Raw genomic sequence first — 23,265 nt, forward strand, 5'->3', positions numbered from 1 at the left:
CGCGTCATCATTGTTATCCAAATGGCCAGCTGGGTCCTTAAACAATTCCACGATTTAAAGGCACGATATGTAAGATTTTCGTAATAAAATTTCCAAAAACTACTTGCACAGTGTGATATATTTTATGCAGTTGTGTACTTTACGGTTTTCCAAAAGTTCCGCCTTTGTTATTGTTTCGTAAATGCCACCTCTAGCAGCGAAAACTTGCATATTGTGCCTTTAATGGCTTGAAACAATGCAAATACTTGACAATAACTGACATCTATAAGTCACATTGGAATAAATGCAAAATGCTGTTTTCAAAAAGTGTTATTAGCATCAGGCCTTTTTTGTTTTGACTCATCACATGCCTGAAGATTATTCCAGTCACACATCATTCATTACTGAGAAATAATTTATCAAATATATTGTGGTGTAATACAAGAAGTTAATATGCAAAAATATAGCATTACTCCTGAACTAAATACATGTTTTGTTTCCTAATTTTTTTTTTATAGTTTTGTTACCTTACCATGCAACACGGGATATAATATTTGTATAGTAATCAAAGTTTTCATGCTCATGCTTCTTTGCAGGTGCTGTTAGTTGGAGGAAATGATTTCACTCTTGTTGGAAAACCACTTCTCAGGTAAGATGCAGTTTATACAGTTATAATCCAAGAAATATTGATACACCATGACCTCAGTTTGCAAACAAATGTATATAATAAAAAGTAATTTGAAGCTGAAGTTCACTAAATAAATGGACTAAAATGAAATTTAGTATCTTCTGACATTTTATTTCCCTAATAAATGGGCTAATCTTTATTTTATGCATGAGTCTGACGATCGCTTACTTCTCCACCATTTAAATACCCAGAGTGCATTATTAAGTGGAAAATAAGTGTAGCATTTCATTGAAAAACAAACCTAAAATGTGTGCAAAAATACACTTCCAATAGATGTCTGATGGGAATCATTGTGTTCTTGCTAGAAAACAAGTTTTATTATTGGTACAGTGCTGTGAAACCGTCTGGTTTGAGTTTGTTTACATTTCTGACATTATTCATGGATTTATGTAGACGTGGTAGAATGGACACAAGTTTGGTGCTTCTACATTTAAAACAAATATCTCTTTTTTTATTTCATGAAGAGTCATTTTTATGCATTGACAGGTTTTAGTCGAATATCTGATGACACTTTCTCTGTTATTCAGTCGTTCTCTGTGGTAACTGACTGCATTTTCAGATTCTGTTATGTTATATTATTATATTCCTCTAATATCTGCTTTGATCACGTCTGTTTGTTTGATGCTCAGCCGTGATTTAGTACAAGTTCACGCTACAGTCATTGAGAAGACCGAATCCTGGCCAATGGTTCACATGAGATTCTGGAAGAGACATCGATTCCAAAGAAAGAGAAGTATGAGGAATTATAAATCCACACTCGATGTTTAGTCTTTCATTGTTTGGATTTTTCACCAGTGCATTCATTCAACTTTCCCCCCCCACAGTCATTATTCAGCCGCAGACCGTATTAAGGATCAACACCATTGATGTTTCACCAAAACTGGTTTAACCTGCTGACAACATGTGGTGCATTCTCCAGTAGAAATGTGCCATGATCAGGAACGATTTCATATTTGAGACCATGTAAATAAAGTTTTCAGATTGCCTTTATCATCTTAGGCTTGAGCAGTGAGTTGCTGTGTATTATTGTATATAACGGTCTGTTGTGTGTCACAATAAATGTGTTTGTCTCATACAGATGGAGCGAATCCTTGAGTCTGTTGCGCTATTAAGATGATCGTTAGTGATGTTGCCGACTTCAAAATTAAAAAGCTATTGGAAACTATTTTGTAAGCATCAAAGAATGAGTGATAGGGTCTAATGAATTAAATATTGTTTGACCAAGATTAAAAAGGATTTATTACCGTGCTGCGAAACAACAGAAAACCCCAGGTTGCTGGCACCCTCTGCATAAAGAAACCTAAGTATTGATTTAAATTTGACATATTATTTATAATGATTCATGAGGCTTTCACAGAAATAAGCAATATACATCTTCTGGAAAACAAATGTAAATATTTAAATGTATCATCTTCAGTTTGTAGTATATTGGTATAAAACAAGTGATCTACAAATGATGAACAAGTCTTTAATGAGCGCATCATTTGTACATAATTTCTTCATACTGATGTAATACACTCTTGCTTTCACAAGAAATACCTCAGGAGTTTATTAAAACCAAGCCAAAAGCAGATCTTCCGAAGTCATTTACCTTCTAGCTTTAACAGCAACTCTGGCACTTGTTTTTATTATTATTATTATTTTAACTATTTCCATTGCACTTAGAGGGAAAGTCCTAAAACATTTTCTGATCAGCTGTTAATGACTTCTATTAATAAGATAAAATTGCCTTATAACTCCTTTTGTTGCTATTTATAGATCAGTTTTTCATTTGGTAACAAAGGAGTCCTATTTTAGGATTTCAAATGAATAAAACTTCACTTTACAGGCTTGTTTTGGGAATTAATTATGCTGGTATGCCTGTAAAATGCAACAGACATCAAGACATCACAAACAGCTGAAATGGCAGATTTGTTCGTCTCATTAAACTGGTTACCGTTAATAGGTTTTACTAATATTTTATAAGTTATGTGCTATGAAAAAATATCCTCTATGAAGCCTGAAGTGCAGCGCAGCAGCAAGAGCAGAGAAATGGATGAAAGCCACATCCAAAGCATCCTAAAAATTATATACTGTACAATTTTTCTTTTGTGCATCAGTCTGACGAATTCTGATCAGGTCATGTGCATCACGTTATAACCCTCAGTCACGCTTCATCTCGTTTGGTCCTTTTTGTCAGATATATTAGTCTTTGATCATATACATATATTATTTCTCATATACTCATGTAGCATAGTCGTAATATACACTGCTGTGTTGTAGTCAGAGCTTATTCCAGGTAGATGTCTTCTGTTGGACACGAGACCTCCACAAACTCTTTATAGTACAAATGGAAAGCTTTCCTGTTAAAGAAGACAGAGAATACACTAATAAACACTTTCTGAGCCAATAAAAAACAAATAGAATTAAATACTTGAGTCATAGAAGTGTGCAGTTTATTACAGATGCATTATATTGTAGGACTAGATGAGTAAAGTGTGTACACAAACATTAATGTTGGCTTGACAAAGCCTTGTTTGAAATAACTTTAAAAAGCTTATAGTTTGAAGATTTCACTCAGTCAATAAAATGCTATTAAAATGTTGTCTTAAACGTTGACTGGAGTAACAGAATCAACCTTGAGAGGTGATGTAGCTGCTATATCTGATTGTCATGAAGGCTACGGAGGTTACACAGCTGGGTTTCAACCTCTTGTCAGGCGTTATCTGAAAGGGGCTCGCAGACTGTGTCCATCTCAAGCGCAGCTAAGTCCCTCATGGGATCTGGGTATTGTCTTGAAGGCTCTGACAGATCCTCCTTTTGAACTGTTAGATGAAATAGGGATGGAATCTCTCACACTGAAGACTGCTTTTCTTCAGCTAAGAGGGTGAGTTAAATTCATGCCTACTCTGTGCACCCTGCGTGTTTAAGATTAGGAGAAGTGATCATCTATTTCACTTCTTCCAAACTTAACTGTGTAAATGACAGGAAAACTAATAAATGTCCTGTTAGCATGAATTGGTTTCCTTGAGTTTATTGCCCCGCTTGGGTTTTTCTCCCCTCCTGACCTTATCTGGTACACACTTGACCCATACTATGGCATGTTGACTGAGATGAAATAGAGCAAGGGGTTATGTAGGTAACCTAGTTCTGTGAATGAAGTCAACACAACACTCGGGGAGCATTTGTCACTAGTCGGCTAAAGAGAAACCGCAGGCTGCTTTGCACCTGTATTTATAGTCCATGATTGCAAGCAGGACGTGGTTAATTTGATATACCGTCTCCTGACAGCTCATTCTTAGCGAGGCTGACCCTTACTGTGCTGTGTTGACTTCATTCACAGAACTAGGTTACCTACGTAACCCCTTGTTTTAGCATGTTGCTAACATGATTTCCTTACGAAAATTAACCATGGTTTTACAAATAAAACCAAAAAAAAAAAAAGGTTACTATAGTTAAACCATGGTAACCACAAATTAACCATGGTCTTGCAACACTAATCATAGTTTAAAACATGGTTACTAAACTTAAAACCATGGTTAATTTTCATAACATATTTCTAGCATGATTTAGCACATTGCTAGCATGTCTTAGCATGCTGCTAGCATGATTTAACATGTTGTGAGCAAGCTTTAAAATAAATACTCTATATGTGTTATTGTACAAAAGTTTTGATGCCCCTCAGTGAAAGTCGGTGGGATTTATTAGTAGTTTTGATCATCCGTTTAATGAAAAATGTAAGTCCGTTCAATTAGAAATGATATAGCAACCCGAGTCAGACCAGTCTGGAGGTCTGAGCCGAAGTTGGTGGTTGTAGCTTGAAACCTCGGGTACTGACTATATTTAGTCTCAGAAGAAAAAGCTTAATCAGCATACTCAAGCCTTGTCAAGCCAGCATAAAACCCAGACTGACCTCACAGACTCTGCAAGCGGTTTGGTGGAGTCCTCAGACACGAAGACGTGACAGGCGAACCTCTCATCCGCTGGATGTTTGGTAATAAAGCCAAAATACCTGTATAACCCACAGAACTAACGCATTAACAACTGCTTAAAAGTTTGAGGTCAGTATGATTTTTTGATGTTTTTGAAAGAAGTCTCTGGTCACCAAGGCTCTTTTTTTTTGTAAAAACGGTTAAGTTGTGAAATATTATTACAATTTGAAATAACCATTTTTTTATGTGAATATATGTTCAAATGTCATTTATTTCTGTGATGCAGCTGTATTTTCAGCATCATTACTCCAGTCTCCAGTGTCACATGATCTCTCAGAAATCATTCTAATATGCTGATTTACTGCTAAAGAAACATTTATTTTCATTATAAGTGTAGAGCTGCTTCGTATTTTTGTGGAAACCGTGATGCATTTTATGTTCCAGGTTTCTTTGATAGACATATATAATGTTACAAAAGATTTATATTTCAAATAAATGCTGTTCTTTGGAACTTTCTGTTTGTCACATTTGAACAATTTAATGCATCCTTAATTGCTGAATAAAAGTATTAATTTCTTTCCAAAAAAACCTTTCTGACCCCAAACCTTTGAACTGTAGTGATGCAAATTAATAATAATAAAACCATCATCACTGTCAGTAAAAATGGGAAGGTTGCTGGTAAATGCTTGACTTACTTCTTGTTTCTGGGATGATAGCCGCAAAATGAGATGTTTTTCAAATGGAAAAAGTGACTATATTGGCTGCTCTGTGGAAACACATTCATAACACAATTAGACAGCATGTTCTCAAGCCTACAGCCTCCGTTCACTAATTACTGGGACACATACTGAATATTTTTTAAAAGTTTTTCTAGCCCAGTTCATCTGTACTGTTTGATTTCATACAGCTAAATATTCAACAAACAACAGCATTACTTGAGTCTTAATGTTTAAGTCTTGAGAATTGAAATACAGCATGGAGAGGAGATGCTTGATGCAAAAACATGCTTGAAGACGATCATAAAACAAGCATTTCTAATGCAGCAGACGAATGTGCGTGTGGCTTTACCATGTCCAAATCATCCTGCACCGTGAGTTTGAGTCCCTTCACGTTTATCTCGAGGACGCAGGATGAGGGAGGATTGTAATGCACCGTCAGTCTCCTGTTCATCGCAATCTGGAGTCAATCAGAAACTATCATCAGTCTAATGAGGAATATATGAAGACCATCATTCAGAAAGTGTTTCATCTTACATGTGCTTAACCCAAGTGTGTGTGCTGATTCCCTCACTACAATCAAATAATATTTAAGGCCCAAATTTAAGATTTATGTATTAGAATCTCAACTTAAATGTGCATCCAGCTGGATTAATAAACTTGATACTAATAAATGTGATGCATAGTGTTTATCAGTTAAACATAAATGAATCAGATGAGATTTATGTGCTCAAAAAAGGTATATGGCATAGTTTATTAACTCTTTTTGATTGAATTTAAATAAAACATTTTTTAAATAATATTTGCCATTTTGAAATATTTAAGAATTTTATAAAACATATATAACATATACAGTTGTGCTCATAAATTTACATGCCCCTTGCAGAATATGCAAAATGTTAATACTTTTTTACTAAATAAATATTAAAATTATTAACATTTTGCATATTCTTCAAGGTGAATGTAAATTTATGAGCACAGCTGTATATATGATATTTAGTCAAATAGCTTAGAATCAGAATAAATCTGTTCATTGTTTAACTGAATTACATTTATACAGTTAAACATATGAACATGGCTAGCTGTGGAAAAAGCAGAGATCAGATAACAAATCAGATTGTCCGATGATAATGCATAAACCTGGTTATTGTGTATTTAAAACACATTCAGTTTATATTAGTACTATTACAGAAATCTGACCCGTTTCATTTAATTATGACAGACACATGCTTTAAAACTGTGTAATCCAAATTGATGGAAATTTTATATGCAATTCAAATACATAAATCATTCATTTAGGCCTAAATATTTTTTGATATTTATGTAATCAACATTTTAAACAAAGAATAGTGAAATTTGCCCGTCGCAAGTTTCACATGAAACATTTTTTACTGTAAGAAATGCAGTTTTATTTTGTTCGTTTAAAATATGCAGTGAAATGTGATGTAAATCTTATCCAGACCTTTTGCATCGCTGCACACAAAACATCATTGCCTTTGTGATTCTGCACTTGAACCGAACCGAGGAATTTCATCGAATATTTCTCCATCCATTCAGAACTTTTTGCTAATGAGAACAAGATATTTAAGTATTTTGTTAAGTTATTAAAAGCCAAGTCACATTTGTATATAGTGCTCATGAAATACAATTTCAGCTGTAAAGCAGCTCTCAGTATTCAGCTCACTTTAGTCCAGTGTTGTTTCATTTTAATTCAATAACAGAGTTATTGTTGCAAAGTTCATTAGCTATGATGTGAACTCAGAAAGCAACTCTACAGAAGACAATCGTGTCATTATTTAAAACACAGTGAACTGAATCTCCAGCTCTTACCATTGAAAGTAAGCTCTTGCTCCTTGAAGACCTCAGTGGCGTAATAAGCAGGAAAGATGCCGTGTGCTCCGGTTCTCATGTTGTGGCCCTCGTACCAGTAATCCTCGTCCTGCAGCTCCACCAGCAGAGGGTCGTTGACCTCCAGCTCCAGCTCATCATCATGACGAGGGACAAACCTGACAAAAACACCTCCATCAGGCCAGGGCATCCTTGCTTTTCTATCTGGCTTGTTCTCAGATGGTGAGATTTGTCTTATTTTGGTCCCAGTGACTTACTACTACTAATAAAATGAACAAGATACTTAATTAAATTAACTTAATTAAACACATTTGGGTTATAAAGCAGCATTACGGAGTAATTTCCCCATTTCCATCTTTTGAAAATAGTGGTTTGGTCTTTCAGACATCATATTTAAAGGAGTGACATAATTAAAAACAATAATAATATTTGACTACAAACATTTAGTTTTTTAAGCAGATGCTTTTATCCAAAGCGACTTATAAATGAGGACAATGAAGCAATCAAAATCAACAAAAGAGCAACGATATGCAAGTGCTCATTGCCTATTCAAATGATATGTTTGTTTGTTTTCTGTCACAAATGGTGTCATTTCCTGAGAATGACCCAGTATCCACTGTTAACAGTAACACATGTGTTTCAGTCTGTTTCACCTGTACACGGCTCTGTGCGTCTGTTCTCTCTCTTCTCCGTTAATTATGCAGGAAAACAAGCCAAAAGATTCTGTACCTAAAAACCAAAGCAAAGAGTTTGTTTCAGCCTGTCATACAAACACATTCACATCAGTACAGTGCATTATATCAATATACAGTGCATTCTAATTACGGTCGAATACTGATCTATTCTTACACAACAACTTCCCATCACTGTTAGTACTTTCTAATTGACATATTAATTGAGGATTTGATACAATTGCAAAACACACCCAGGGAAGCAATCTACGCTGAACAAACTAAAAGCTAAAGGGTTATTAAGGGCTTTTAGGAATATACAAAACAAACTGTACTTCATTTTTTTTTAAATGTGTATGTTGTTTTAACCGGTATATTTAACCGGTAATAATAATTTAACTTGACTGATATTTTAACTGAGCTGATTGCCTCTTAAACTAGCTCTCCAGCATGATCATAGAAAGTTCATTTAGATTTGAATGTGACCAAACGTGGTAATGATCCAGTGGGTAAATTGTTTACTTTGTAACCGATCAATCCATTTCTAGCAGAAAGCATTATGTCCTCTTAAGTGACATTTCGCCTGTATTCCCCCTTACCTTTCTCACATTAACACCCCACTTGACCTCAGTAAGAACACAAAATCTGCTGATGTGGTTGGATAGTTTGACTTGAGCAAAAAGAGTGATTTTTCACTATTTTGAGCTCATAATTTGTAATACTTTTTGTTTTGTTTTTGTAGTGTAGATTCTTTTCTCATCCAAAGCTTTTCGGGAAGGCAGTGCCCCCTTGATTCGAAACACTCCTGACATCCAGTAATCCCAGGACTACATAAATAAACTGTGACCTGATGAAAGCACAGTGTGCCACGTCACATCACGACTGCCAAAAACAACTGCAACCAGAGTACTGCTCATGTGGAACAATTATGCACACTCATCATCATTCAGTGTCAGCAAAGCATGCAGAAAACCTTTTCACATGCAGAAAAGTTTTAGTATCTATAGATTTCATTGAAAGAGAAATATGCTATAGGTCAGAAGTTTGGAATTATTAAAAAGTTGTAATGTTTTTGAAAGAAGTCTCTTATGTTCTGCTAGGCTGCATTTATTTGATCAAAAATACAGTAAAATTGTGAAATAATAGTACCATTCAATATAGCTGTTTTCTATATGAAAATATGTTCAAATGTTATTTATTGCTGTGATCAAAGCTGAATGATCCTTCAGAAATCATTCTAATATTTCAGTTATTTTCAGTTACTATTATCGCTTAAGTATCAATAATGATCCTTATCATCAATGTTGAAAATTAATAATATTTGTGTGGAAACCATGATTATTTTTTTCAGGATTCTGTGATTAATTATAAAAGCTCAAAAGAACAACATTTATTCAAAATAGAAATATTTTGTAAGATTTTTCTGTAACATCCTTCTCTTCACTCTTGGAGGCAGAAGTCTCCAAACTCATCCTTTCTAATTATCCTACTACTTGTCCACTTGATCCTATACCATCTCATCTCCTTCAAGCCATTTCTCCTGCAATTGTACCTGCACTCACTCACATTATTAACACATCCCTTCACACTGGAATTGTTCCCTCAGCATTTAGACAGGCTCGTATAACCCCACTACTTAAGAAAGGTCCTTCAAGGTATCTTGGAGAGGTGAGGTGTCCAATTCAAAACATCTAACTACTGGGGTGCCTCAGGGCTCAGTTCTTGGACCACTTCTCTTCTCTGTCTACATGGTATCACTAGGTTCTGTCATTCAGAAACATGGCTTTTCATATCACTGCTATGCTGATGACACTCAACTCTACTTCTCATTCCATCCTGATGATCCAATGATAGCTGCTCGCATCTCAGCGTGTCTAACAGACATTTCTTGCTGGATGATGGATCATCACCTTCAACTCAACCTTGCCAAGACAGAACTGCTTGTGGTTCCATCGAACCCATCACTTCATCACAATTTCACCTTCCAGTTAGGCTCATCAACCATAACTCCTTCAAAAACAGCCAGAAACCTTGGAGTTATAATTGATGATCAGCTGACTTTCTCAGATCACATTGCTAAAGATACCCGGTCCTGCAGATTTGCTTTATTCAACATCAGGAAGATCAGGCCCTTTCTTTCGGAACATGCTTCACAGTTCCTTGTTCAAGCTCTTGTTCTGTCAAGGCTGGACTATTGCAATGTCCTCTTGGCAGGTCTTCCAGCCAGTTCTATCAAACCTTTAGAATTAATCCAGAATGCGGCAGCAAGATAAATTGCCAAAAAAAGCAGCACAACTGTTTTCAACATTGATAATAATCAGAAGTGAAGACTGGAGTAATGCTGCTGAAAATGCAACTTTACATCACAGAAATAAATTATATTTTACAATATATTCACATAGAAAGCAGTTATTTTAAATTGTAATAACATTTAACAATTTTACTGTTTTTATTGTATTTTTGATCAAATAAATGCAGCCTTGGTGAGCAGAAGAGACTTCTTTCTTTTTAAAAACACACACAAAAAAAACGAATTCCAAACTTTTGACTTATAGTGTTCAAATGCTAAAAATATATAAAAGTGCACTCACTGGAGGAGCGTGAGCAACCTTTCATGAAAACGTTAACAAATTTCCGAGAAAACTGCATGTCGGCCTCAGGCGTGGAGTCCTCTGACAGACACGTCGAAGCGTCCTGTTTGCTCCCGCTTTGTTTTCTTCCCCTGTCTTCATTCTCGTTCTCATCCTCCTCATCCTCTTTCTCACGAGTCGACTCGTATGGAGAGGAGACGCAGTTATCGTAGATGGTGGCTGAGTCGCTGTCATCACTGTATCCTCGATAACACTCTTTCAAGCTGATGAGTTCCAGCTGATCGTGCTCGTCCACGACCAGCGTGTATTTGACCGAATCGTACGAAAGTCCACTCGCATCCGAGTTGCTCATGGAGGTCCGCAGCATTCCCGACGAACTCTCACAGTGGGCATGAGCCTCGCCTGCGCCACAGTCTCTGTAATACAGATCTTCTGCTCCAGTTGCTTCTTCGCCGCTACTATCAGGGTCCACAGCAGCCAAAGCTTCCACACAGGAGGAATAGGACGGCGGCTGCAGATCCTGTTTGCTGTACGGAGGGGGGGCTTCGTTGTCAGAGATGTCTAGGATTACTTGGGAAAGTGCCGGTGTTCTCTCGTGCTCCAGACCCTGAGTACAGCGCTGTATCGGCGTCAGAAAGATCTCCTCCGTTGGCTCAAGCCGGACGTCTGTGTGATAACGGATGCGCTCGCAGTGGCCCTCTTCTCTGTGCACGTCTCTGGCTCTGTATGGAGCTTGAGTGTGTTTGGAGGGACAGCTGTTGGGTTTGTCAGTAGAGGTGCCACAGTTTTTCATTTGAGTCCGACTTTGAGCCGGCTGGTGCTTCTCCTCGTCGCTCAGACATGTGTGTTCGCGAGATGGCATCAGTTCACCTGGTTGCAGGAGGATTGTGCACAAAAATGTGAATTGAGAGAGTATCGATCAAGTCAATGCACACACACAAACACACATAAATATGGCAGTGCATTTTAATTATTCTGTTAAAATTAAGTTTTGACCCTAGTAAAAAAATTTAAAATACTTTTATTTCATACTAAGTATAGTTAAAATCTATTATTTTGCTGACATAGTGCTCAAGACTTACTGATATAAAAATTATAATTAAACTTTATTTGGAGTGCAACTTGTGCACAATGCACAATTCTTAATATTAAGCCTAAAATGTGTTTTAATGTCAATATTGCTGAGGATTGTAAGATCTCTGAATAATATCGGTCTTTAAATGCAAGATATTTAAATTGTAGCTACCTGAAGTAGGCAATACTTGCAATAGTTCCACTTTAGCACAATCAAACATACTTCAGTTTATCTTTAGTTGGACGTCAGCACTACTTCCGCACAATTAAAGTGCAAAGAACAAAATTAGTTGTAGTTCCACTTTAGCACAAATATATTCAATTCAAGTTTATTTGTATAGCGCTTTTCATGATACAAATCGATGCAAAGCAGTTTTACAGAAAATTAAAGTTTCTATTTATAGTTTCTACATTATATTTAGTAGTAGCTTATAAGTGGTGACTATGTCAAGTTGATGTCCATATGGCAGAAATGTACAGTAAAATTCATGCGGTTAGTTAATGGCATGTAATCAAACAGACGGTGAACACTAAATTATACAGCTCTACTTCCGCACAATTAAAGTGCATTAAGTATAAAATTAGTTGTTCCAGTTTAGCAGACATTTAGTATACCAGTTTAGTATACTAAAAATACAATTGCTGGGTATTTTTTTATTAAGTACGTACTGTAAATATGTAAAGGTATTTGTAGTATACTTAGCCTGAAATAAATGTATTTCAAATTAATTTTATTATATTTAGTTTGGTAACACTCTATTTTAAGGTGTCCGTGTTAAACGTTACATGTACGTACTATTATAATAACAATAAATGATGTGTAATTACATGCAAGTAACCCTAAGCCAAACCCTAAACATAAACCTAAGTACATGTAGTTAATTAATATTACTTATGCACTTAAATGTATAATTACACTGTAACAAGGGCACCATAAAATAAAGTGTAACCTTTATTTTTTACTAGGGGAGATCAGTAGTAATAGTCTACTAACATGCAGACTAATAAAAAATAAAATGGCTTTGTTTGTTTTTGAAACAGACAGACCAAGATGTTAGTTATGCCTATGCGACCCATTGTTTGACTAGAGTGCACATGCAAACATGTTTTTGTAGATGACTCAACTAAACCGAATTCACATGACCACAGTTGGCAGCAAAACATGCTGGTCTTTTGTCATTGAGACAACAAAGCAAGGGAGGTTTGGCATACAGTGAGCTAGCCGACAAACTGTCAAATTACCTACAAAATTAACAGCAAAATGCAACAACAAAAAACCCTTTTAAAAGCACGCCTTTGAAAAGATGCACTTAATCATACTGTTTGTGCACTTGGAGTGTACTTCAAATCATGAAAGTATATTTTAAAAAAAAACACTTTGCAGACAATATAATATATAAAAAAAAAAAAGTGTCACCTAAGTGTATGTAAAGAAACATAGCTTTCATGGCTGTTTCTTAACACACTTAAGTACGCTTTTAAAAATTGTAGTTTGTAATGTTAAACATTTTACGCAAGTTTAAAATGGTAATTGATGTGCTTTAAAGAAGACACTTATTTTGATCTGTTGACTACAGGCACATGTAAAGTACTTGATTATATTTTAATTGCAGTGTGTTCTGTTATTTTATTTTACATTTAAGGTTAATATATTTTAAATGTACTAAATTGCAACTTTATGTGTAATTGCAAATATATTTAAATGCATTACATACCAGTTACATACAATAGAAGTTAAGCATATTTTAGTTTATCATAAATGCTTGTGAGTACATTCAGCAGTACTTTAACCATATTTCAAATACAATAGAAATAATTCTGAAATTACATATGAAGATGTACTTAAGTTGGTTAAATATGACTAAAGTTCAGCTAATTGCAATTATTGGTAACACTTCACAATAAGGTTCATTAGTTAATAGCATTAGTAAACATTAACTAAGAATGAACAATACTTCTACAGCATTTATTAATCTTGTTCATTTCAGCATTTGCTAATGCATTATTAAAATCACAAGTTGTGTTTGTTAACATTAGTTAATGCACTGTGAACTAACGTGAATAAACAATGAACAACTGCATTTTCATTAACAAAGATTAATAAATAGTGTAATAAATGCATTGTTCATTGTTTGCTCATGTTAGTTAATACATTAACTAATGTTAACAACTGACACCTTATTGTAAAGTGTTATCCAATTATTATACATTTAAACTACAATATATTTCATTAAATTGTAATTAACATGCAATTAAGTGTCTGAGCAGTTCATACTTAAGTATATTCCTTTAAGGTATTTTATTTCAGTAAATGTAAATATATCGTATAGGTCACAATACTGAAAGCAGGATAACTGCAAAAACACAAAATTCTGTTTAAAAACCCTTTGTTTTAAGTAGAGAACACTGTTGTTTCTGTTGCAAGTAAGACTTAAGCGCATACACGTAAGCGAAGATCTCTACACTCACCTGTTTTAAGGGGCGGCAAGGTTTGGGAGATCTTCTGCTGCCAGCTGTACTTCTTTGCAAATGAGTTGTTGTTCAAAGTATCCTGATGATGAGAGGCAACAGACAGGTTTTAGCATACTAATATAGAGATTCTGCAGTATACAGTATGCAAACTGTGCATATAGCATCATTTTCTGTATGCATGGCACTGAGTACTGATGAACCAGAGGTAATATCAATCTTTTCTTTTAATCTTTCACATTATTTAATCAGACGCACAGACAAATATGTCCAAATTTGACTTGCTGGTGATTTCAGTCAGATAGCTTATAGTTGCCAGCAGGAATTTTCAGACTCCAAATAAGCACAGCCATACACATTAGACTATTGAACTCCACTGCACAAATCTTCTCAGGGTTGAAGTTATGGGTGCTACCCTAAACACTTTCTGGCACCCAAAATCGAGCACTCAAGGAATAACACAACAGTGTTCAGTAAGCGAGGTGCATTTAAAAGTCCAAATGACTTTCCTGTCTTGCTCCGATTCTTTCTCACTCTTACAATAAAGTCCACTCTTTTGCTCCATACTGACCCATATTAACATTCTCCACACAGACCATCAGCTTTAAATCATTCCTCCAACATAAAAGCAGAGGGGTAAAGTAACAGATTACAGAAACTCGTTATAGCTTTTCTCAGGACTTTTACTTTTTGTATTTTTAAAAGCTGTACTTTTACCGTGCCATTCCCCCCCAACTGTGCTCTCTACTCATCATCCTCAAAAAAACATAACCAACAACTGGCACAACAAAATAAGCAACTGTATCTATTGTTGTGTGGAATAGGCACTGTTTCGAACGCTGTCTCTTTCTGTTCGTGTTCAGCTCGCCTCGGCTCCTCGCTCACAGCATTCATTCAAACAGATAATGACAACCAAATATCAAGCCACCGAATAACAATGAGGCGCTCATACTTTATTGTGCACTGGGGCCAAAGCACTAACAAGCTCAGATACAGGACTGTGTTCTAGAAATAAGACCTTTGTGGAAAAACAAGACCAAAGTCACTTCTACGCTTCCTATATTTTCAATATTTTATCTGGCAAAAGCCATTAAAGGGAATGTGAAATACAGTATTTTAAATTGCATTGTGCAGTGTTACAAGTTACAACTGAATTTCTGGAAAGTAATAGGCCAAGTCATTTTAAGTATGATATGAAGAGTTTATTTGCAAAAACAGACAACTACGTTTTTTTAAATGTTCAAAAATCATGTTTTTATTGTGTTTAATTGTGTTAGTTAGCTGTATTTGTTAATTAATCAAAATAACCCAACTGCAGATTGATTTGATTGGTATGCACAATGAAAAAACAGGATTTTTGAAAATTGTTAAAAATTAAGTTATTTGTTTTTGCAAATCATATGATGTTCATATGATTTTTCAGTACTCTTTCCATATCAATAAAAGTTGATTAATCACCTATTAAGTTTACAGTTGTTCTTTAAATATTACATAATTTGCCTTTTTTGTGTGTATTTTAAGGAGATCTTTGTGCTTTAGTGACATGAAATTACTTTGTAGATGCTTTTTTGTATACACACACACACACACGTCCATATATTGAAATGCCTTTGATTTGATGCATAACACTTTAAATTATTATTAATAATATTACATACCTTATGTTTATGATTACACAAAATGTGTTTAGTGTTCTGTAATTATAATACAGTCTATAGAGCATATTTTAAAGACTGTTCTGACCATTAATGATCAGATTAAAGTGTAAAGTTGTACTTGCAGATAATATTGTCAGGGAACTGTCGTGTGTGTGTCATGTGTTCCTGCCTCTTGTGCCCTTATTTGGTTTGTTTCCTGTCCTTGTTAAATGTAATCATTAGTTTATTCTTGTCTAGCCGTGTTCGTCTCGTTATCTATGATTTACCTGTGTATATTAGTCCTGTCTGTTTAGTTAGATTTTGTCTGGTCTACTCGTTAACCCCGGTGGGTGATGTCCTTGTCTGCCTTGCCTTGCCTTGCCTTGCCCTGCCATGTCTTGATGTTCAGTAAAGTATGTTATTTGAGTTTCTATCCTCGTCTGCGTGTTCCTGGTTCCTCCCTCGTGTGTGCACCGTGACAGAAGACCAGACCCAAACAGTAAGCGGCGCCCCTTCACCTTGTTTTGTTTTCCGTTTTTGAAAAGTTTTTTGTTTGTTCCTGTTCTGTTTGTCCCTCGCGGCATGGAAGTCGCCACTCGTCCTTCTGCCCTAGCCCGCGTCAAGTGGGCGTGGGAGTTCGGCAGGATTGCCGCGAGTGCTGCGAGTCCGCTGGCCGCGAGCCCTCAAGTCTGCCGATCGCGGGAGAAGTTCACCGCCGCCCGCGGCTCCCAACCTCGCCGCTCACACCGAGCCCGCCGTTCGCGGGAGTTCACGCCGCTTTCCGCGGCTCACCGGCCCCGCCGTTCGCGGGAGATCACGCCGCCGTCCGTGGGGAAAGCCGACCCACCGTCGGCGGCTCCCCCTAGTCACGCCGCCGTTCGCGGCTCACCGAGCCCGCCGTTCGCGGGAGATCAACGCTGCCGTCCGCGGGGAAAGCCAACCCGCCGTCGGCGGCTCCCCCTGTTCACGCCGCCGTCGGCGGCTCCCCCTGTTCACGCCGCCGTCCGCGGCTCCCCTGTGCACGCCGCCGGTCCGCCTCTGACTCAATGCCCGCCGGTCCGCCTCTGACTCAATGCCCGCCGGTCCGCCGCTGACTCAAGCCCACCGGATTGCCGCTGACTCAAGCCCACCGGATTGCCGCTGACTCAAGCCTGCCGGTCGCCGATACCCTCTCCGTGGATCAAGTCCACATGTCACGGCCAGGAGAGCCGTGTTTGTGTTCGTTGTGCCCACAGGAACATTTTAAACTTACCTTGTCATGCCATGTCTTGTCTTGTCCATGGAGACTCGTCTGGGGCAGGCGGCTCCTTGAATTGTGGCCATGGAGGCCAGTCGCAGCCGCTTGCCCCCCCTGTCGCAGAAGTGGAGGAGGTTGCTGAGGGACCCTGTGAGGGCCCCTGACTCCTCGTCAAGCCCAGAGGAAGACTCAGCTTCCTAGCCAGCCCAGGAGGGCTTCTGGTTCCTGTGGGATGTCCTGTCGTGTTTGTCTGACCCTGGAGGGTTTCTGTCGTGTCTTGTCGTGTTTTGTCTGTCTAGCCCCGGAGGGCTCCTGATACCCCCTGGATTCCCCATGGAAATTTTGGGGGGGGGTAGTAGAGGTCTGGGTTGAGTGGGTGGGCCGAAGAAGGATGCCATGGCCACAGTTACCACCTGCCATGGCCTCCTGAGCTCCCTGCTCTGCCATGGGTCCTGTCTGTCTGTTCCGCTCTGGAGGTCCCCGTCCTGTGGTCCGTGTCTGTCCTGAGAGGCCTCCAGAGCGCCCACCCCCCCTCCCCGATGGAACTGTTAAGGCTCGGGACGAGCCTTTCGGGAGGGGGGAGTTATGTCAGGGAACTGTCGTGTGTGTGTCATGTGTTCCTGCCTCTTGTGCCCTTATTTGGTTTGTTTCCTGTCCTTGTTAAATGTAATCATTAGTTTATTCTTGTCTAGCCGTGTTCGTCTCGTTATCTATGATTTACCTGTGTATATTAGTCCTGTCTGTTTAGTTAGATTTTGTCTGGTCTACTCGTTAACCCCGGTGGGTGATGTCCTTGTCTGCCTTGCCTTGCCTTGCCTTGCCCTGCCATGTCTTGATGTTCAGTAAAGTATGTTATTTGAGTTTCTATCCTCGTCTGCGTGTTCCTGGTTCCTCCCTCGTGTGTGCACCGTGACAAATATAAGATACACTTACATAATTCTTTTAAAGTATATTATTTCCATAATGAGTACTCATTTTAAACATATGCTAAAGTATACTTATTTTTTACAAGGGCAAAGTTAGAGAGTTATAATTAGTCATTAAAACATCAAATCCATTTACACTACTTGTACTTCATAATATTTAGGTTTGCACTGTCAATTGTGCATTTTCTTAACTGAAATGTTTTAGGATGCACTGCTTCTCTCGCCTCATCAGAGAAAATGCACCAGGTGTGTATCTATAGTCATATTTTAATCTGTTTATTACCTGAGTCCGCGGCTCCTGTGGGAATAAGTTGAGAGTGGTGGGTCTTTTTGGACGGTAGGTATTCATGCTGACGGCAGAGTCCATTGATGCTTTGCTGTCGTGTCGACAAGCCGCTCTTTGGCTCCTGTGGGCAGCATCAGTAAGATGTGAAGGATGTGTCTCTGCCTGGATCTGACCCGCTGCGCCTGCCTCCACCTCGTCCAGGCCGCTATTGGGTGCCTGGATCACATGATCCTGCAGGGATTGCAAAGACCGGCTGTCAGTCAGAGAAGAGAGTGAATGAGAAAATAAGAGAGGGCCACTGACCGGACCACTAGAGCAAGCAATGACATCAGACTTTGGCATTTTCAGCACCGGCGAAGCCAAGAGAACAAGAGACGGGGAGGGGTTTGGTACAAAGACTATTCATACGGGTGTTTACTCACTGCATTACAATGAGACTCATTAACACATACAGCTCGGCCTGCTCTCAGATTTTGATTTAGAGACGAAATTATAAAAAAGTGCTTCTAAAAAAAAAAAAATCCTGTGGAGTGGAAATGAAGAGTCTTTTTTTTATTATGCTATGATGTTTTTATCGTGTTAGTTTGCTGTATTTTTTAATAACCCAACTGCAGTTTGATTGAGATCAATTGGAATGCACAAAGAACAACATGATTTTTGAAAGTTACTGTATCTGTTTTTACGGTAACACTTTAGAATGCTGTTCCATCGTTAATAAATAACTACATAAGAACACATGAGTAGCGCAATATTAGCACAGTAACTAGTATCAAGAAACTCTGATTAATGAATTAGTAAGTAATAGTGCTTAGTTGAATGTGGTAGTTCACTATTAGCTAATCAGTAACTACTGTTTTTTCATACCTCCCCAATAACTACTAACTACTATACAGGTTCATAATTAATATGAATAATGCATAATGTATAATTCATTCTAAAGTGAAGCTCATGATAACTCCAGTAATTACTAAAATCATTGTGAGCTTTTGAGATTTTTGTAAGGTTGTGGTTAGTAATTCATTTTGCTAGATTTGGCAACACTTAAATCATTACTAGTGGTCTTCACTTTAGAATACTGATCCAAGTAATAGTAATACTTGTCATAACTAGCTGGTTACCACTTTAGAATTAATTATACATTATGCATAATTCACATTAATTATGAACCTGTATACAGTAGTTCTCAGTATATATATGAAAAAAACAGTAGTTATTGATTAGCTGTGAACTACCAGATTCAACCGAGCGCTATTACTAACTAAATCATTAATCAGAGATTCTTGTTAGTTAATAGTAGTTACTAGAATGTGAATAGTACATTAGTCCTTTGTTCCTGTGAAGTTATTCATTAATGATGGAACAGTATTGTAAAGTGTTACTGGTTTTGCAAATGAACATTTTAAGGTATATCCACATAGAAAACAGCTATTTTAAATTGTAATAATATTTCACGATATTACTGTGTTTACTGGTTTAAAAATTGCAGACATTAAAAGTAATGTAATATAGTGTTACTTTAGTCATTTTTAACTACTATTTAAGGCTAAATCAGCAAACATGCATTGCATGCCAGTGTGACTTAATAACCACCCATTAAGGTTTTCTTAATTTGTCTGAAATTCACCACTTAGTTTTGTGGACTCTGCTATTTTATTCATGGTCCTACAATCCATTTTCACTTGATTCGTTGCTTCCTGGCAGTAATCCTTTCTACTTGAAATGTTTTGTTGAGTACTAGATCATTTCCTCTAGATGCTGTTCATGAATGTGCTTCATGGTCACTCACTAGGTGCCACCTGGAGGTGTAATGATGCAGTGCACAGGAAGGTCACTTCCTGAACAGAGAAATCAGTCATAAATAATGATAATTATTCATAAAAGGAAAAAGTCAAATTTAGAACAAAAGTACAGAAAGGTGGGATGGATTGTAACTGGCAGTGTCTGTTAGATCAGTGGTTCCCAACCTTGTTTTCATGCCAACCTACACATATGGTAATCTGAGCCCCAACCCCCCATATATTTATACACGCCCATATGTATATATGCAATAATAATATCAATTTTTTGTCTCTTAGAAATGCACATTTGACATTGAGTTGACAGTAGTAGCTTGAGTTAAGATGCAGATGTAAATTTATGTTCATTATCAAAATCAGTAACATCTGTAAAAATTACAACAACCTCCTTTTTATATGGTGAAATTTTATTTTATTTTTTATTTAGAGTTTTATTCAAATTAACTATTGTTCTTCCATAGTAGCATACATTTACATCATGATAACCAGAGTTAAAACCATACATATAGCACCTCAATACTGTGGTAAAAGTGCAACTATATGGTTTCTAGTTAGCCTATTTATATGTAAAACGGTAGTCTAAATACATTTATTTAGCTTAATCACAAATATAGTGTAATTACATTCCATTACTCCTTTAATACATTTAATACACGTCTACATTAATATAATAAATTTGATATAAATACCCCACATTTCAGCCACAATACCATGGTGCAGTTAGTGTTACTACAGTCGATGGCGATTTGTAGACTGAAAGGTTGGGAACCACTGTGTTCGGTAATATTTCAGATGTTAAGCAAGATCTTTTCTCACCTTGATGTCAGAGTCGTTGCGCCTGGACCTCAGTGTAAATTCATCCTTGATTTCTGTGATTTCAGACAGGTCCTCATCTTCAAATCCATCCAAGCCTATGTCCTGGGTCAACCTGTAAGGACCACAGCAGTTATTGATCAACGGGGTGCTAATTGGCTGTTAGTTTCTTTGTTTTTAAATGCACTGCACAATAAACTGTTGTGAAAAAGAAGTGTACAGCTGTATTGAATGTGCACTTGACATCCAAATTTCAGTAGAAATTATATTAAATTATATGTTAGTTTATCATAAGTGCTTTTCAGTACATTCAGCAGTACTGTAATCATATTTCAAAGACAAGAGAAGTAATTATGAAATTAAATATGCACTTAAGTCCTACTTAAGTGGGTCAAAAATCACTTAAATTTAAACTATAATAAATTTTCATTTAAATGCCCAAAAACATATGCAGTTCACGCTTGAGTATATTCTTTTAAAATATACTGCTTCCATAAAAAGTACATATTTTAAATGTATGCTCACAAGGGTTTTCTTCTATTAAACAGTATTCTTATATATAGGCTCTGTTTTAAGCGGTATATAAAGTAGGCTCCTGATTCTGCATGAAAACAGTTTCAGTTGCTGCATGTAAAGTGTCTGTTTATTTGGCAAGCAGAAAGCAAACGCTGCATGAAGTTATGCCAATGTAGCATTTCAGGTTTTTTTTCTTTTTTAAAAAATGTGCAGAATTATTACAAATCAATTTTTTTTTCATTATAAGGTTTGAATTGTATATTGATGTGCAAAAAATATTTAAAGCATTTTAGCGTAAGGATGAGACAACAAAATGTGAAAAAAAACTAATATGGTGAATATATATTTTTTAATGCAACTGAATGCATTCATGGCAGGAAGCAGTGACTTGGCAAACGTCACAGGTCACCTGACAATGTCACCATGATGGATGTAGTTTGTCCGTATTGTATTTATACTCCACACATGCATGCTTGTAACAGCTTTCATCAAACACTGCATCTATGATTTCAGAACAGCTTTTGTCTCTATGTGGCATGAAAGAGCTCATGGTTTGCAACATGCACATTCTCAGCCCCTTTCAAAATAAAAGTCTTTTGTCACGGCATCAGTCTGACATTGCAATTAATATAATCTGTATTAAAAAAACAACAGGTGAAGACAGAATTGTGCCCATACAAATTTATATTAATGTCAGTATATGAACAAACAGCTGCCAAAGGACAAGAATTCCATTGCAATACTGAAAATAATATTGCATACAAATTATTAAAAGATCCTTGGCATAACAGAGTGTTGCTATGCAACAAAAATAATGATCTGCTATGGATCTGCTGCTCATCAAAACACATGCACTAACACAGAAACATTTAATATAATCTACCATTAAAACACAATCTTGAAGAGAAAATAAGCTCATACCATTTCTCCCATTGCTCCTCTGTCCATTCCTCTTTGCCATCACCGTTGGAGTCCATTCTGTGAGCAGTGCAGCATGGGATTGTGTTGACATCTAGTCAAAGCTCAGCGCCTGCCATTCGAGCCACTCTATCAGAAGTCAGTTTTGACTGATTTCAAATGACAGCATCACATGTGGCTCCAGCATCCTCATATGTGGTGCAGAATAATGAGGTCTTGATGAATGCTGCATTTTTCTCACTGTATCTCTCTGTCCTTACTCATGTGTTTACCTGCATCCTCGCTGGGCGATCTACAACAGGATCACAGACAAATACAAGCAGAAATGGCAAAATAAAAGCTTTGCAGGGTCAGAGCTGAGAGAGATGCTGCATGACAGTGTCCTTCTGCTGATACATAATAATAATCATGCAGTCCATCCAATAGCAGTCTGTGGTTTACAACATCACCCCTCCTCTCTGCTTCTTCTCTCCAATGTCACCCATCCCCCGTCTCTCTCTCTCTCTCTGTATGTGTGTGTGTGTGTGAGAGAGAGATATGAGGTGTTATATTGCATGTGTGTGGGTGCAACCAATTCATAACCACTCTTCAAGGCCGAATAGTAACACATTGTGGAGAGAAACCGAAAGAACATTTATACTATTTGGAAATGATAAACAATATGACACTGTACATTATTAAAAATAAAGGTTCCATAGAACAACAATTTCCAAACCTTTGGCATTTTTCTGTGATCAGTTGTTTTTAAAGGAATAGTTTACCTGCATAAAAAAAAAAGTTGAAAATATCTTCACCCTCAGGCCAGCCGAGATGTAGATGAGATTGTTTGTAGCATTCTATCACTTGCTGACCATCAATGCTAATAAATAACCTTTATTTTAAAGAGTGTAAGGCGGGAGAAAAGTTTCTTTAAAGGAATAGTTGACCAAAAATTACAATTTGCTGAAAAAATGCCCCACTCTCAGGTTATCGAAGCTGTAGATGAGTTTGTTTCTTCATCAGATTTGGAGAAATGTAGCATTGCATCACTTGCTCTCCAGTGAATGGGTGCCGTCAGAATGAGAGTCCAAACAGCTGATAAAAACATCACAATAATCCACACCACTCCTGTCCATCAATTTCTGTCACTTCTGGCCAAAATATATAATCCATAATAACACTTCATCCAACAATAAAGTGCATCCTCTGT

General features: G+C 37.1%; 2 protein-coding genes across 3 annotated transcripts in view; one reads left to right on the plus strand and one right to left on the minus strand.

The window, feature by feature from the left end:
* The window catches only part of mrpl21 (mitochondrial ribosomal protein L21), a 4,673-nt gene extending 2,928 nt beyond the window's left edge, over nt 1-1,745 (plus strand). Inside the window, exons 5-7 of one of the 2 annotated variants that reach the window (XR_013784896.1) lie at nt 576-628; nt 1,297-1,400; nt 1,492-1,743. Coding sequence is in view for 1 of the 2 variants with exons in the window: in XM_079429619.1 (XP_079285745.1) it covers nt 576-628; nt 1,297-1,400; nt 1,492-1,556 (222 nt within the window). In the remaining variant the exon portion in view is untranslated. Of the gene's footprint in view, nt 1-575; nt 629-1,296; nt 1,401-1,491 lie in introns of both variants that reach the window. The other variant, XM_079429619.1, reaches the window with a different exon arrangement.
* Nucleotides 1,746-1,885: 140 nt separating this feature from the next.
* LOC306882035 (C-Jun-amino-terminal kinase-interacting protein 1-like) lies at nt 1,886-22,135 on the minus strand (the record flags this gene model as incomplete). The annotated part of the gene is made up of 12 exons (XM_079436467.1): nt 1,886-3,009; nt 4,560-4,658; nt 5,274-5,344; nt 5,647-5,754; nt 6,757-6,860; nt 7,125-7,300; nt 7,796-7,871; nt 10,405-11,274; nt 13,948-14,029; nt 18,031-18,264; nt 20,646-20,757; nt 22,080-22,135. The coding sequence occupies 12 exons, from the start codon at nt 22,133-22,135 to the stop codon at nt 2,937-2,939; spliced, it is 2,061 nt and encodes a 686-aa protein (XP_079292593.1). The 3' UTR covers nt 1,886-2,936.
* Between the last annotated feature and the right edge of the window lie 1,130 nt (nt 22,136-23,265).

This window comes from Barbus barbus, assembly GCF_936440315.1.
Source record: "Barbus barbus genome assembly, chromosome: 2".
NCBI classification, from domain to species: Eukaryota; Metazoa; Chordata; class Actinopteri; order Cypriniformes; family Cyprinidae; genus Barbus; species Barbus barbus.